The 16,082-nt window shown below is 42.7% G+C and overlaps 2 protein-coding genes across 2 annotated transcripts in view; both read right to left on the minus strand.

Moving 5' to 3' along the window:
* TMEM255B (transmembrane protein 255B) overlaps positions 1 to 14,647 on the minus strand; it is a 68,042-nt gene extending 53,395 nt beyond the window's left edge. Inside the window, exons 1-3 of the mRNA XM_088530543.1 lie at positions 14,590 to 14,647; positions 4,555 to 4,697; positions 43 to 105 (exon numbers count right to left, since the gene is read on the minus strand). Coding sequence (XP_088386669.1) covers positions 43 to 105; positions 4,555 to 4,697; positions 14,590 to 14,647 — 264 coding nt within the window. The remainder of the gene's footprint in view (positions 1 to 42; positions 106 to 4,554; positions 4,698 to 14,589) is intronic.
* CDC16 (cell division cycle 16) overlaps positions 1 to 16,082 on the minus strand; it is a 441,073-nt gene that overhangs the window by 346,070 nt on the left and 78,921 nt on the right. The window lies entirely within an intron of this gene.

The raw sequence follows: 16,082 nt of genomic DNA on the forward strand, positions 1-16,082 counted from the left end.
TTTTGATACCAAAAAAAGGAAACAAAAAGAGTTGATGCTTACCATTTGTCTTCTGTTCTCCACCAGGTGGATGCCAACAATCCCTAGGAATGATCCAAAACCAAGCTAAGGCAGAGAACAATATAAACACATAAAATCAGCTTATTTGGTGAACACACCAAAGCACCACAGTGACATCTAAATTGATACTTCATACAGATGGACTATCTGGGTTCGGTCAGGGGAAAGGGTGAACTAGCCTATCTCAACTTAATGTTCATCAAAAATCAACAGGGAATGCCCAGAACTGGAACTCTTAGGTATTTCTGAGCAAATTTTGTATTGCAGTAAAGGGAAGACACTTTTAACTGCCTGGGCCTTGTTACTACACACACATATTTTTACATACTGTAAAGTGAAAAATAAGTGAAGCAGAGCATTTACATTTGGCATATACATGATTATCCTGGAAAACAGCAAAGCTTTTGATGCAAATCTTCAAATGAAATTGAAAACAAAGAGTTTTACTCAAAAACAAACAAACAAAAAAAAACCAAAAATAACGAGGTATTGCTACTATGCTAAATTTGGTGACTCGTGTTTAAATCCTTATGTCTGGGTCTATTTGCTTTGAATGACAGGAAACTTATTACTTATCCCAGGAAAAGTCCCTGCTAAAAAGCCAGAAAGACCAGCACAGCTGGTATCACCGGAGGAGAGCAGCAATACCGAGAGCCACCTCAGGAGAGAGAGTAGGAAAGGTCTGAAAAGGGAAAAGGTCTAAAGAGGTCAAAACTCCTGAGATTCTAGGCTTACAGTGGCAACAGACAGGACCTCCCTTTCCTCTGATCTCCATGGACTCAAGATCCCTACTGGGCTCATGTAGGCTTGGAGAAAAGGGAGGCAGAAAATGGGGACTTTAAGTGGCACAAAGCTAAACTTTGTTTCGGCTACAAACTCACAAATAGCCACAGCAGGGGTGCTACCGTCATCGGGGTATTTTTTCCATTTGCTTCTGCACAGTTACCATGGTCTCAATCCCCCTTTCACTTCTGCCCCCTTTCTCCTCTCTTCACTACTTGTCTCACATCCCTCTCTGGTCAGTGGCTCCTTCCCCCCACTCCCATCCCCTCCGACCCACGGAGGCAGTGTGACTGACCCTTTTCTGCTAAGGGAACTAGTCCCCTGGAACCAGATTTCAGGACCAGGTTTCAGAGCATGACTGTGCCCTTCCAAGCATAACAGCATTTCTAAGAGCTAAGTTTCCAGCCAAGGGCTTAAGCAGGGCCTATAAACTCCTTGCTGTTATGCACAGCTGCCCACAGCAGAAAGCAAGTCTCCTGTAAGCACTTTAATTGCTCACTGTCACAACAGGAATCTGCCGGCGTTCAAGAAAGCAAATGCAAGGAAGGGGGAATTTGCTACTGAGTGTTTTAGGAAGATTTATTTAAAAAGGCAGCATCCAAGGACCTAAGATGGCCTGGAAAAGTACTAAAAGCAGAGATAGGGAAAGAGTGCACGAGAGCATCTGTACTGACTGCTGAAGAGAGACTTGGAACCATGAGCAAGGACACCGTGTGCAGGGGACTGTGACTTCACAAATTAGCAGAACTATATCAATTGACACCTGGTTCCAACCCCGATTTTTCATCCAGAATGGAACAATGCATGAAGCTCCATTTATGGCTGACTCAGAGGGCATGGAAGGGACCAATATTATCCATGTAAAGAATAAATGAGAAAATGCAGAACAAAAAGAACTAGATCAGAAGGAGCAAAACCTCAGATAGAGATAGTGCTCTGAGTCACTACACGGCTTGCATGTTGTATGCAATGTTTTCTTGTCTGTTTATAGAAGCTCTTTCTCTCAGGAGCTCCAGATCAGCATGGTGACCAGTTGGACCCTATTGCCTCTCGGTTGAAAGATGCTACCACTATAAAAATAACAAATGAAAATAATAGAAACAGCATTTATAGGCAAGTGACATGAAATAAATATAACCAATATTTATAAGAAACTGAGGTTAAAGAAGCTTGTACTTGGTGTTTGCAACCTGTTCAACAAAGACTGAGCCCTAAACACAAACCAAGCTACAAACTACTAAATGCACATCTTCCGCAGATAATTTGCTTAAACACAGAAATAATTTATGTTAGCTGACTCTGGGTCTACATAAACATTCTTCTATCAGGATATATATAGAAAAAAATCTGTTTCTCAAACAAATGATAAGTCGCCATATGTGCAGAGAAATTAAGGTGCCTAATTCTCCTAGATGCCAATGGGAAGTAAGTAGATGTCCAAATGATTTTGTGGTTCTGTCACTTAAACTCTGTTGCAAGTATGCACTCATGCAAGTGAATCTATGCAAGTTAATAGTCTCATTGACATTGGCAAGGTAAAGGCCTAATTTTGCATGCTTTTTAAGACAAAAATCTCCTAGCCAAGGTCAGTGGAGACTCAGAGCTTACCTTTACCTCTGAAGTTGAAGTTCTACTACTGAATCCTGTGAGAAACGGACCTTACTTTTAACTGTAATTTCAATTGTCTGTTCTGAAAATTCTATTTTTTCTTTAAGCTGGACATTTAAACATGTAATGTGGGATTCCCTCACCTAGTTTCAGCTAGCTAAAAGTTCAAGATCGAGGTTAAACCAATCTTCTAAGCTCCCTCTAATGTCAGTGGAGAAGAGAAGCACTTTCAGAGGATTTGTCGTCTCATTCTAAAATACAGCTAACTGCACAGAGTCACAGTCAGATGAGAGGCCTTCCACAGTCTATCTGTTAATGCTACGCTGGTGTCAATAACATCCAGCAACAATGCAGGATCACATCATTTCTGTCATATTTATCTAAATAAACTTTTGGCAATATTTCCTGAACAGTTTATATAGCACCTTTAACTTTTGTTAAATGTTTGGTTCTTTAATCTATTAACCAAAAAAAAGGATGCACTGACTGTTAATCACTATTCTTTTTCAGTTACTTCAATAATACATTGAATGTTCATTTAAAAAAAGTCCAGAAGTTTACTAAAATTATTTAGTTCTAAAAATCTTTGAGAAGGAAAATCATTAATAAAAGGGTTTGCTGTTGAATCTTCTGCTAAAGTCTAGCTATTCTGTCAAATTATTGACTAAGAATTTTTAAAAAATATTTTAGTACATGTACATTTAGTACATTTTTAGTACAATATTTTAGTACTTTCTTGCTCAGTGAATAGACATTGTTTGCTTTCTAAAATAAACTAAATGCTGAAGTTAACTGGTTCTTGCACAATAGTTTATTACTTGTTACTCTTATTAAAGATAACTGTTTAAAAATCAAACTTTTTCAAGGGAATTAATATGGCTAATGTGCTTTTCTAAAATGTTTTAATTCACATTATAAAAAATATTTAAGGAGACTTTTATCAGCATTAATCTATTTTAGTTTAATGAAAGGAAATCTCATTCTTTTAAGGTTTTATTCTTGGAACTACTTTTTGTTCTATTTTTAAAACACCACTCCTTCCAGATCATTATCCCAAAATTATCTTCCCGAAAAACCTGTTCTCAGCATGACACTAAGATGTAAGAGAACTTGCTTAGGAAGAACAGTTGTAGATCACAAATTATTAATGGAAATGCAAAATATATGCACAGTATTAAAAGATACCTATTTCTCTTCTCTAGGCATTTGATTCCATCGAGAACAAGAACTAATGGTACCTTGCAAGACATTTTGCTACAGGAGGAGCCATGTACTTAAGCAAATTTCTAGCCAGAAGCATGGGAGTTTCTTAACCTTGCACCCCACTCTCCTAGCCACCTCATCTAGTCTGGCTAGGAGAGACCAAATAAGGCAATATAGTCCTTTCTTTACCTCTCTCTTGAAAAATTCAGCCCAGGCATCTCAAAAAGCTTTTTGACTACAGTGGTTTTCATCCTTCCTGATACAATTAATCATTTTTTTAAGGGTTAGTAAATGGCCATAGAGGCTGAACTGGCAATGATCTGTGGCGCTACACTTCTCTGGAGGTCATAGATGCACTAAAGAACTAAATAGAAGGGGTTTGAGCATCAACTTCAGAGAATGATAAGGGCAGATGTGCTTGTCCACAATGCCAAAACATGTTTAAGGAGTTTGTTCTCAGAGCTGAGTGATTCTTCCTATCATCAGCATAGCAAAACTGTTAGAGGTCATTTAATTCTGCCCCATGTCTGTTGTTCAGTCACCGTACATAAACATTTAATAAAATTATTTGGAAGTCAAGCACAGGCTTCAACATATGTCCTCAAGGTCACCATACTGCTATGGAGAGCTCACTTAACCCCGTGTGAGAAGACTCTTGGGCCCCTAGAAGCCAGGCAAACACTCAGTCCACTCCCCTACCTCATTAATTTCAGGACTGTAGTCTGTGGTAGCATCACAAATGCACTACAATTACATCAATACAATTGAGCATCTCCCGCTTGTGAAATGCAACAGTACTGAATTTTCTTTATTTTTTTAATCAGTTGGAGCTGCCTATATCCAGCTGGTAATAATGCATCTCTTTATAGGCAGTAATCTCAGTTATGTATCTTTACTCACAATGATTCCTGGGTAGTAGCCTCCCACAGTGACATTCTCTGTTCTTGTGGTAGCTGCCAGACCTATGGTCAGTATGAAAGTAGACACTACCAGCAGAGACACTGTGAACCAAAGCGACGTCTTCTTTCTTTTTGCAAACTGCCCTGTAGAGAGTGGGGGGAAGGGGAATAGAGCTTTTCATTACAATCATGGCAGAAAAAAATACAAAACAATACCGCATTTTCTGTTGTTAATCCCTCCTCCCACTAAGGTAAATAGCTGACAGGAAGCAGAGGTATTTAAAAAACACACAGGGCTTAGTTAGTGCTTCATATAGTTTAATACACATACATGGGGTAGACTTACAAGATGCATTTTTATTATGCTGAACAATGTTAGCTGCAAAGATAATTATGCCTTATCTGCAGTGGTGTTTAAGTTATTGCTCATACCCATAGGCTAAATCTTGCAGGCCTTAAACAACACTTTCGTAGCTAGAGTCAAATTGAAACTTTATCTGGACACAGCCTAAAAATTTATATTTGAAATAAGATTAGAAGAAGCTCTGCATGCTGTCATGAAAATGAATGTGTTCTTCATATTCATTAAGGAAAGCAAACCAATTTGTACCTTCTGAAGTAAAGCTGTAATGCAGCTGATTAGTTCATGATATGTGGGACTGCCTTTTAAACCAGCAGCAGCCCAATGAGATAGATTCTTGCTGGGAGCTGGATGCAGATGCCCAGATGTTAAAACTGGCTGGCTTGTCTACTGCATCTGCCTGCCTCAAGACACGGAACTTTGTTACTGTGCTGATGTATCAGAATTGCAACCACAGATCACAGAGCCTTGGCCAATAACACACACTTAGGTAAGGCTTATTTAAAAACAGCAATTAATGTCACCCTAACCAACGAACGCAACCAAAAGAATCAAACAGAAAGTCCATATGCACCAGTCCGGTGCGTTTGGCTTTCAAAGGCAAGGCGACGTTGTAGAGGGTCACCTGTGGAGCACGCGGCTATGCAAGACAGCGCCGTGCTAGGCCGCAAGCGCGCCGCACACGTCCCCAGGGAGCACCCAGCCAGCCGCAGCACCACAACACCTCCCCTCCACGGCCCCAGGAGGCTACATGGCATACACAGCCTCAGTGTGGGTCAGGAGGCGGTGGGGTCATGTCATATTGGAGGAAAGAGCCTAGGCAAGGAGGAGGGTGGCCGAGGAGGCACTCTTGTGATACTCCCTATAGGTGAGGAGGCACCATGGTCCCACTGCAAGCAAAAGCAACAAGGAAGTAAAGATGGAAAACAACCAAAAGCCATTTGCCAAGAGTCACTTGAGTTATGTGACCAGTTTAAAGTCATGTAACTCAGCTAAATATTCACATTTTCAAAAGTCAGAGTATATTAGTTAAGTTAGGAAAGCTAAATAATTTCAAAAAATAAATGAATATATTCATAATAAAAATCTTATGTTTCTGACATTCTTCCGATAGAACATCCAGACAGAATGGGTCCATTTTTAAAGCCTGAAATGCAACCAGCTTTACTGCTGAAGACAAGGATTAATTCAGATGATTCTCCAGCCATCTCCCCCCTCCATTCTGTGCCCCTTGTTTGTCTCTGGCAACTTCCCTTTAATCCACAGATGGTCACTGGGGATATGGAAGTAGAGAGATGATAAATCAGCTCTTCACTAAACGTAAGGGGTTTAAGGCAGTTCATAGGACCAAAAGAGAAGAGCCTTAGACACCTTAGACTTCTAACTCCACAGGCCACACACCCTATACAATGAAGCAAAATGACTGATTTGATAAATCTGCCAGACTTTTTAAAACACTTCAAGTGGTTGTTCTTTTGCCTGTCTTCTGGCCCTTGAGTTCTTAGAGCTCACACTTTTAAGCTTTTCTGAAACTGTTAAGATGACGAACTGCTCTCTCCCCTACTCAAAGACGCCACTCAGGGATGTGGTTCCAGCAGCTAAGCATGAAGAAATGCATGGAAATGTGGCACAGTGAACACCAAATGCAAGCATGCACATGCAAGCATGCACATAACACCCCAAGACTCAGGAAAAAAGAGTCCATTATAATAATCCAAAATATTGTTGGCACTACTGTAGTTCTCATCTGTCCAACCTACTGTGTAAGCCTACAAGAGACACACAGGTCATGGTATGCCCATGGATTTAGAAAAGAGTTAGATGCTTGACTATGCTCACTACCTTTTAAAGTAACAAGGAAGGACATTGGTATCCAAGGAGGAGCAGCAGGAAAGAAGAATCTGTAAAAAGGCCGAGGTTGCTGAGCACGCACCTTAGCACTGTGTGAAACCTTGTGCAAGCGTGCACTGGTTTTATATTACGGAAGCTATCCCTTTAGTGGCAACAGTTGCTTCATAAATCAGCCAAGCCTCCTGTGCTGGGGCAGTTGACCAATCCATTTATGTTACTGAAGTGCTTTTCACTGGGAAACTGTAGGGGTTTCCAGATTTTTCTCTCTACAAGTTAACTTGGCCTTTGTCATGAACTTGACTTGTCTGCCCTCAGACAATCACTTTTCAAGCCACAGAAAGGCAAAAAAGAGGTTACATTCTCAGCATCCATTCAATCCTCTTCAAATCTTCTCAGCAGCCAGCTGAGAAACTCTTCAACAGTGATGAATTTTCAACTAGTGTAAGCAAGTCAAATCCTCTACTAATCTGTCTCTCCAGAAGATCATGCTGTGGGACAGAGGACTGGTGCAACAAGAGAAGAGCTCTATGCCCCTTTGGGAATTACTATCCAGAATGTGTTTCTCCCCACGCTCCCACATATAGGCACAGTCTTCCTTCTAACACTGCATTTTGGACCCAGATTAAACCTGACTCCCCTATGTGGCAAGTGGAAATTTTTATTCTCCTCACCTTCAAGCAAATTCAGCAAACGCAGAGGAAAAAAAAATAGTTTCTTAACTACTTCCTCTAAGAACATAAATAAACTGAGATCCTTTAAAAAGGAAGTTGGTAAGGGAAAAGGCAGTGGAATTAAACAGCTGTAAGTGGCTACCCATTTTTAGCAAAGAATCCTTTCAATCACAGGAAAACCTGAACAGGCTGGTCAACATAATTACCACGTAGTCATGCAAACAACCTTCCCTCTGTTATTTTACAGATACCAGTACCTAAGACACTCTGAAAAGCACATGAGCAAGAGATGGTGCCTATGCCAAGAGCTTCCCGAGTTGAGTGGCTCTGTGGTTCCAATCCTCTGGAGCCTGCTTTCCCACCACCATACCCCAAGTCCCCTTGCTTCTGTTATGCATGGGGAGGATAGTGAAAAGTACATGTTAGCGATGACTTATATTCAAATAGCAGCACTTTTAAAGACATGAGAATCATCTGAGCTTTGGCTAATACACCTAATAATATAGTCCTGGCTACAGGTGTGTAATCTACTCTCCTGCGTAATGTAGCGTAATGTACTCTCCTGCGTAATGTAACTACAGTGATGTATGGGATGATACACTGAAAACAAAAACATCATTTATTAAAAGGGTGCTGCCTTTGTACTGTTCTCTGTGTAAAAATAATTTCCGGTGAATGCTCCTATTCAAGAATAACAGTTTAAAATGAAAAGAGAACTGCGGTGTGGCTTAATTCCTAAGGTTAAGATCAACGTTCATTGTTGCGAATCTTCATTCCAACCCTCCACAGCCATGAAAATCAGGCCAAGAGAAAGGGTGAAGTTTTTTAACCATTATGCCTTTTCAGAATTAATGGGCAGACAGCATAGCTCACAGACCATACACTCAGAATTATGTGTGAGTTAATGCAGGGCCAACAAACAACAAAAAATGTGTAAGGCCTACACTTAGTTTTGGCATAAGAAAATAATTTGCCTGTGGTTGTATTTATGAGAAATGCATTCAGAACTGTGAGGCACCCTCAAAGAAACCTTCATTGCAAAATCATATCGAAACAAGTACCAGATATCTTTAGAAAGTCTCAGAGACTTCACAAATGCAATTTTGCTCAATGCTTCAGAGAACACCAATTATTTTCCATATTTCCAATCCTCTGATATCCCTGGCTATGAGATACTGGTTATTGAGTTGCAGAGCTTCAGAACATCATAATTTCATCAAAGGAAAATTGGGGTATCCCCAGTGAGTTTATCCAGACACTATTAAGGCAATGGCTTTACAGGATGCTTGCCTCAGAATTTGTCAGCTCTGCCTCCTAACAGCACTGAGCCTAATGACTTAGCTCATTTGGGAAGGGCTCTTCTAAGCCCTGATAAAACTCCAGTTTACCACTCAGATCCATAAACACTGGCACAACTGGGAGAGGAATAAATGCCGCCCCACAAATGGAGCATTGCAGTGACAGATAGAAACAAGAAAACACTTGAAGGGCTAAGGAAAGATGGGAGAATTAGCTATAACCAAGGTTATCCACTTGAAGAGCAGGTGAAGATTACTATCTACCGCAGTAAAGAAATCAAGCAGCAGCGTGGGCAGATAGAACTGAGATAGCTTTAATCCATCTAGTCTGACTAGCAGAAAAGACCAGGGCTATAAAACACTCTTAAGAAATCTACATCCTTATTCAAGCACAGAACTACTCTATCACCCATACTTGCCATGGCTTTACAGAGGCAGGGAAGAGAAAAAAAATGTGGGTTTAGTATTGATGGATGAATTAGTGATGGCAGTCATAGATAAAGCTAAGGTACTCAGTGTTATTTGCTTCTCTTCACCAAGAAGGTCTCCTTTCCAAAGAAAAGCTTGAGAAATTACCAGCAGTGGATGAGGACTGAATTAGGAATTACTTGAAAGGAGCTTGACTGTCGAGTTGGAGCAGATGGGGTGCCTATAGGTCCCTAGAGAACTGGCTGTTGTCTTTGCTGTTACCATCTTTGAAAAGTCACAGAGACAGGGAGATCCTTGACGACTAGAGAAAACCAAATGTTGCACGTGTCCTCAAGAAAAACTCAAAATGACAATTTGGAAAACCATGGGCCGATGAGCCTCACTTTGTTTCACTGGAAAGTCATGAAGCAAGTCCTCTTGGAAGACATTTCCGGACACATGAAAGAAGAAGGTAACTGGCAGCAGTTAACAGATTTATCACGAACAAATCATGCCTGATCAACCAGACTGCTGTCTACAACAAAATGACTGGATATGAGAAGCAGTAGATGCCATTTACTTCAGCTTTGGCAATGCTTTGAACACTGTGCCCCACAGTACTCTCATCTCCAAGTTGGTCTGGTCGGGATGGTCTGAATGGGTTATGGTCTGGATGGGTGGACAACCAGACAAGTAAAATTGGTTGGATGGTTGGGTTCAGAGGGACTTACTTTACTTGGAGGCCAGTAACGAGTGGAGTCCTGCAGGGGTCTCTCTTGGGACATGTCCTATTTAACATCTTGACCAAGAGGAGGTGATGCTGTGCATACCCATCAAGCTGTCCGATGGCACCAAACTGGGGTACTACAAAGTACTCTGGAGGGCAGAGGTGCTATTCAGAGGGAGCTAGAAAGGCTGGAAAAATTGACCAGGAGAAACCTCACGGAGTTCAACAAAGGCAGATGCAAGAGGAAGGAATAATGCCTTAGAAGGACATAGGATCAGGACTGCCAGTCTGGGAAGCAGATTTTCCAGAGAGCCTGATAGAGAGAGAATGGGTGGAAAATGAAAGAAGGCCAAGTGCATCCCCCTGGACTGTATTAATAGAAGCATCACCAGTAAACCACAGAGACTGATTACTCCCCTCTGTTAGTACTCTCTAGAATGCTACATAAAGCTTTGGGTCCCCAGAACAGGAAAGGCATTAATTAACAGAATCGAGTTCAACAGAAGGCCCTGAGGAAGGTCAGGGGCTGGAATACTCGCTGTACAAGGAAAGACTGAGGTAACATGGCTTGTTCTGCCTGGAGAAGAGGCAGCCACAACATTTTTCTCAAATTAACAACTGCACAAGCAAAGGTTAATCAGATTGCATGGAGAGACACTGAGGGTCCAACTTACCTTCTAGAATTTGCTTATCAATAATGACATGCAAGAAATAAAGGCACAAGTTTGCTCATAAAATGTGTTAGGAAAAGCATGCTGTTACTTGCAATTGGAAGAAACCTGATGTGGATTTAGTGAGATAAACCAGAAAATATGACATTATTTATAAGGTCATTTTCAGACTAAACTGCATTTTAACTTTGAAATTTACACCTGTTGGAAAGCGTAAGAAATTTCTGTCTGTGGTATACCCTTCAATTTGCTTCTTTTTTGATCTTTTACTAGCTGCAACTGAAACTGCATACAAATATCCAGTCATGACTCTTCGTTTCTGTACTCCAGTTTGGAAGCTCTCATAGTTACACCTAAGTAATCACAAAATCCCTACTTAGCAAAGACTCAGGGATGTACATAAAGGCCCTTCTGGAGCAGATAACAGCACTTACAAAACTGTGTTCTAGAAGACTGCCATGTGCTAAGAATGCAGGGGTAGAAATCAGGTTCTAAACTGGTTTCTGATTTGCTCTTTGGGTTCCCTAGGTCAATAAAAGTCTTTGGTACCCTTAACAAAATGTGTATGCATTCAAGTCACCAGCATATTGTGAGGAAAATTATTATGTGTAAAGTAGCACAGTATGTTTGGATAAAAAGGGCTATAGCCACAAAGGGTTTCTACTATGAATTCCCTTCTGCTATTTCAGTCATGCTGGTTTCCCAAGATTTTGCCCATCTTTGTTTACTGGTGTTTATAGCAGTTGCCATGCAACTTTTGGATCTTCTTTTACTGTACCAGCCCCAGTGCCAGACTGTTCCATCAGGAACATGGCCCAGAGAGGGCGGCTGAATCAGTCTTCTTCCCTGTTGGCGTCTGTGGCAGGGGCTGGAGCAAAGGCAGACCATAAACAGAGCAGTTGGAGCAGAGGAAATGTTCTGGCAAGGCTGATTTTTCCTCCAGTGTAGAAATTCTTGCACTGCAGGACAATTCTAATAAAGGCTATGGACTTTCCAAGTTGTTAATACTGAGGTCTCCCCCAAAATAAAATTTACAGTTATCTCCTCTAACTCCTTAAACAATGATTCAGTAAGAACATATAAAAATCTTAGCCTGGTCCTTACTCTAAATAGGTTGCTATTTAGTGCTTCAAATTCATATGTCAGCGTACCAAAAATCAAGCATGTGGAAAGCAATCTTCTCATCCTATCTTTATTAGCTTGAGGTCGGGGTCGATATAAGGGGTGGAAATGCTATTACCTTCTATTGGCAATACTCTTCAGCAGTTTTGGCTAGCAATGTGTTAACAAGTTTAGATACTGCAGCAATGGACACTATAGAACAGCTAGGAGACAGATTAGAGGGATGCTGCTGCTTCCATGTTACTGACTTGCATTTGGCCTGACATAGGCTTAAATCATACAAGAAAAGGAAGAGTCCCCAAAACACTCTCTGCTTTGCCTACTAAATATTTGTCAAGCAGAGCGTCTGTTTGAGACTTTGAGCCCTGACACCTCAATAAAAGGGGTGGGAACTCCATGAGGACAACAGGGAGAGACATCAGGTTGCTATCTGGGACATGGAAAGGTCCATGAGGAAAGAAACTGAGATGATTCTCCTGAGAATAAAAGTACTTGCTGAAGATCAAGCTCTTTCTTGCACCCCCCCAACAGTGATATACACAGCAGAGTCCTTTGCCTGTTCATTAGTTGCAGAAAAGCAAGTTGAAAATATTCCCCTTGCTACTGCAGACATTATAAATATAAATTTGGGAAGATGCATGATTTTGTTGGAGCATATAGATCAGATTTTTTTCAAAGTGCACACTGGTAGATCTATAGATGGAGAGTATGGTCTGCGTTTGAATAAAGCAAAAGATAAGTTTTAAAGGAGAAGGAATTAACTGATGGTGAAATGTGTCCATCGTAGTAGGTCAAAGAGAACAATACAGTGAAACAGCATCTCTCAGCTCCGGATCATTTGCATACCATCTGAAATTTAACTAAAAAAGTCTTTATGTAGACTGAGGTAAGTATACTTCGTTAACTTTACCACTCCTTTTAAAATCCATCTCCAGAAGTCATAAAGCCAGCATAACTGTGGGGAATAACTTTCATCAAGGAAAGAATTGCTATAGGATGTATACAGAGGAAGTCACACTTGGAGGGATACACACATTTTTCTGTGATCTAGCTAAGGTGATGTTAAGTGCAGGCACTTATTTCTGCATGTTGCATATTAACATCTTCCTATAAGAAAAGCTAAGATAGGAAATGTATATTAACATCCTAGTATGAGAAAAAGAAAGATAGGAAAGTTTTCTAGCAGAAAAATGAGAGGTATATTTTCATTATAGGACGCTGCGAAGAATTGTGATATGGTGCTTCATACAGAGAAATATTAACAATATATAGAAAGACAATTTTAAGCAAAAAGCCACCATTGACAGAGGAGCATAGTGTCAAAGGGATAATGCATACTCGGCATCCGGTGCTTTTCACCTATCGAGTTAATGTTAAAAGGGAGATCTTTGGAGCTAAATTAGTAATTCTTAAGTATTGTAGTGTTCACTTTATTGCCATACCTCTCTTGGCTATGGTCTTCATTGTATATTCACAAACGGTTTATGCAGGTGAAATTGAATTAATCCTTCATTGCCCCTAAAAGCTAAATGTGATGGAGTGAGATGTTTAAAAGAGATACTCACACCTGCTTTTGGTGATTACTTTTTCTTTCTTGATTAAATGCTTGACTTGTCCAGCACACTGAAACTAATTAAACGAGATGCAACAGTACTCAACTCCAAGCCACAAGATAGCAGCTTTATCGGGCCTGCCTCTTATCTCTATTATGAAATTGCGAGGAAGAATCCATAAGTCTGTTATATACTCTTGTACACAGAAAACATTACTGTATTCTCTTAGAATCCCATATGGGGAAAATAGTTTAAAAAATGGTGCTTTGTGATATAGCTATATACATGATATCCTGCAGTATCACTATGACTTCATTGCTTTGGCAGCAGTTATTTCACCAATGAATAATTTAATGACCAGCTAATTACTAGTTTGAAGATAGCATACAGGTTTCTCTTTTTCCACTGTTCACCTGAAGACATACTTATGTTACAGCAGCCACACCTTCCACTGTTACTGTTACTAATACCACTTTCCTCCAAAAATTAAGACAAATATTAAGATCTAATACAGTTTTTAACTGTTTTTTACAATCCTTGGGTACATAGTAAAGTTTCTAGTTATCATTTCAGACACTATGCACAGTCATTTCTAGCGATATCCTCTGTTTTCTCCTGGCTTTAATGAATTTCACTGGAATAATGATATATTTGGCCGCTCTTTTGTATATGTTTTTATTTTTCTGCAGACAAGCTGCCAATACAAGAATCACAGTGTTGAAGTGCTCAGTTGCAGGAAAGGAGAGCTGCAAACCCGCTGCTACAAGCAGGCTTGCGGCTCGCTGACCAAGCTCGTGCCGTTACCGGTCCCGGTGGGGCCGTATCCCTCTCCATGAGCAGAGAAGCATCGGTCCAGCCCGAATGGGCTGACATTCCCACCTGCTCTCCCGCAGCCGCTGGCAATTCCTACCCAGGAGGCTGGGATTATTTCCCATAGGGAACTGCCTATGAGCATCCCATGGACAGTCAGGCGCTTTGCTGTGGAAATACCAGCACGGGAGTTTAGGAAGTACAGTACCCAGCTAAAAAGACAAACTAAATTGATACCTCAGTGAGTGAGAGTTACGAGAGGCAGCACGGCTGTAATTCTAGCGATGCCACCAGCGTCCCCCTCCCTCCGGGATACAGCCCGATCAGCGCCCTCGCTTATTTTCCGAATTAGTTTCGTTATTTTTATTAACTCTTGCTTTCTAAATCCTGCTGCGGGACCGACGGCTGAGGAGGGCGCTTCTGGAGGGGGTCATGCAGCGCCGCCGCTCCCGGGGGCCGCTCCGCGCCGCGGGGCGCCCTGCGGCGGCTCGGGGCTCCCGCCCGCACCCTGGGGCCGCGCGAGCCCCGCGGCGGCGGAAAAGTCGCGCGCGGGGCGGGACTCACCTGCGGGGTCCAGCACGGCCAGCGGCGCCGCCACGGCGGCAGCGGGCGGCGGAGCCATGGGCGCCGCGGGCGCCTCCGCGCTGCGCTCAGCCGGGCCCGGCGCCGCCGCCCGCCCCGCGGGGCCGCCGCAGGCGGGGGCGGAGCGAGCGCCGCGGCCGCGCGGCCCCCGGGGCGCCCCCGCGGGCGGCGGGTCGCGCCCGGGCCCCGCGCCGTGGGCGCTGCCCCGCGGGACGCCCCCGACCCGCGCACTGGCTGTCGGTCCCCCCGGGAGCGGCTGTGGTGGCGCCCACGGGGCGCGCGGGTGAGAGCCGGCTAAGGGCTCCTCCTTGGCCCGCGCTGGGATCATAGAGTCATGGAGTCACCACGGTTGGAAAAGACCTTGAAGATCATCAAGCCCAACGGTAAACCCGTCACCACCATGCCTGCTAAACTGTGTCCCTAAGTGCCTCATCTACACGTTTCCTGAACGCTGCCAGGGATGGTGACTCCACCACTTCCCTGGGCAGCCTGTTGCAATGTTTCACCACTCTTTCTAGGTAGAATTTTTGTTTTTCCTAACACCTAACCCGAACCTCCTCTTCACCTATCGGTAGTTATTCTGGAGAAGACACCAATGCCTGCCTCACTACGACCTCCTTTCAAGTGGCTGTAAAGAATGATAAGATCTCCCTTGACTGTCCTCCCCACCAGATAACCCCAGCTCCCTCAGCTGCTCCTCATAAGGTCTGTGCTCCAGCCCCTTCAGCAGCTTCATTGTCCTTCTGTATTAAAGGGGTCTGTATAAAAACAGAATAGCCCAGATCTGAACCTTTTGACGCAGACACAGGAAAGTTTTGAACCCTGGGTTGGGTCTTATGTACAGCAGCCCAGAAAGCTCTCGTGTAATCCCTTAGGCAACTGGAATACACGGGTGCCTTCAGCTTCACCGTGAGGCCTCTTTGAACAGTCCTGCCACTGCCTGCTCTAGGGTCCTGGCAGCCCAGCCCAGCCAAGCTGAGCTCTTCATATGCTCCCCAGCCTGACTGGAGGCTGCAGTCTGGCAGTCTGCTCCCCCTCAGGACCTTCCCTCTGTCTGGGACCATCCTCAGCCCACAACTGGAAAAAGAAGTGGCCAGAAACTAAGACCTGATGCAGACTTCACTACCGGTCGAAGAACAGGTCTATTTGCTTGCTGCCGTCTATTTCCTCCTTTAAGATATAATATCTCTTTTTACATTTAAATGGGGCATCTTTCTCCTGTAGACTATCTACATATACCATGAACAGTTCATTTTGAGGCTGACCTGGTGTGTGTCTGAGGAACAAGAGGGCAAGTGCTGGATCTTTATTTGTGCAGTGGTCAATAACACAATTCATAAAATGTTCTGGCTGTGTCTCAGGCTGAGCTTCACGTCTTGATTTGCTCTTGGCCTATGACATGGGGCAATCTGTCACCTGGCAGAGATCAGAATTGCACCACCTTTGTTTTACCTCCTTTTTAAAATCAAACACAA

The sequence above is a fragment of the Tinamus guttatus genome, unplaced genomic scaffold (assembly GCF_059628265.1).
Source record: "Tinamus guttatus ecotype Peru unplaced genomic scaffold, ASM5962826v1 Tinamus_guttatus_pri_ptg000030l, whole genome shotgun sequence".
NCBI classification, from domain to species: Eukaryota; Metazoa; Chordata; class Aves; order Tinamiformes; family Tinamidae; genus Tinamus; species Tinamus guttatus.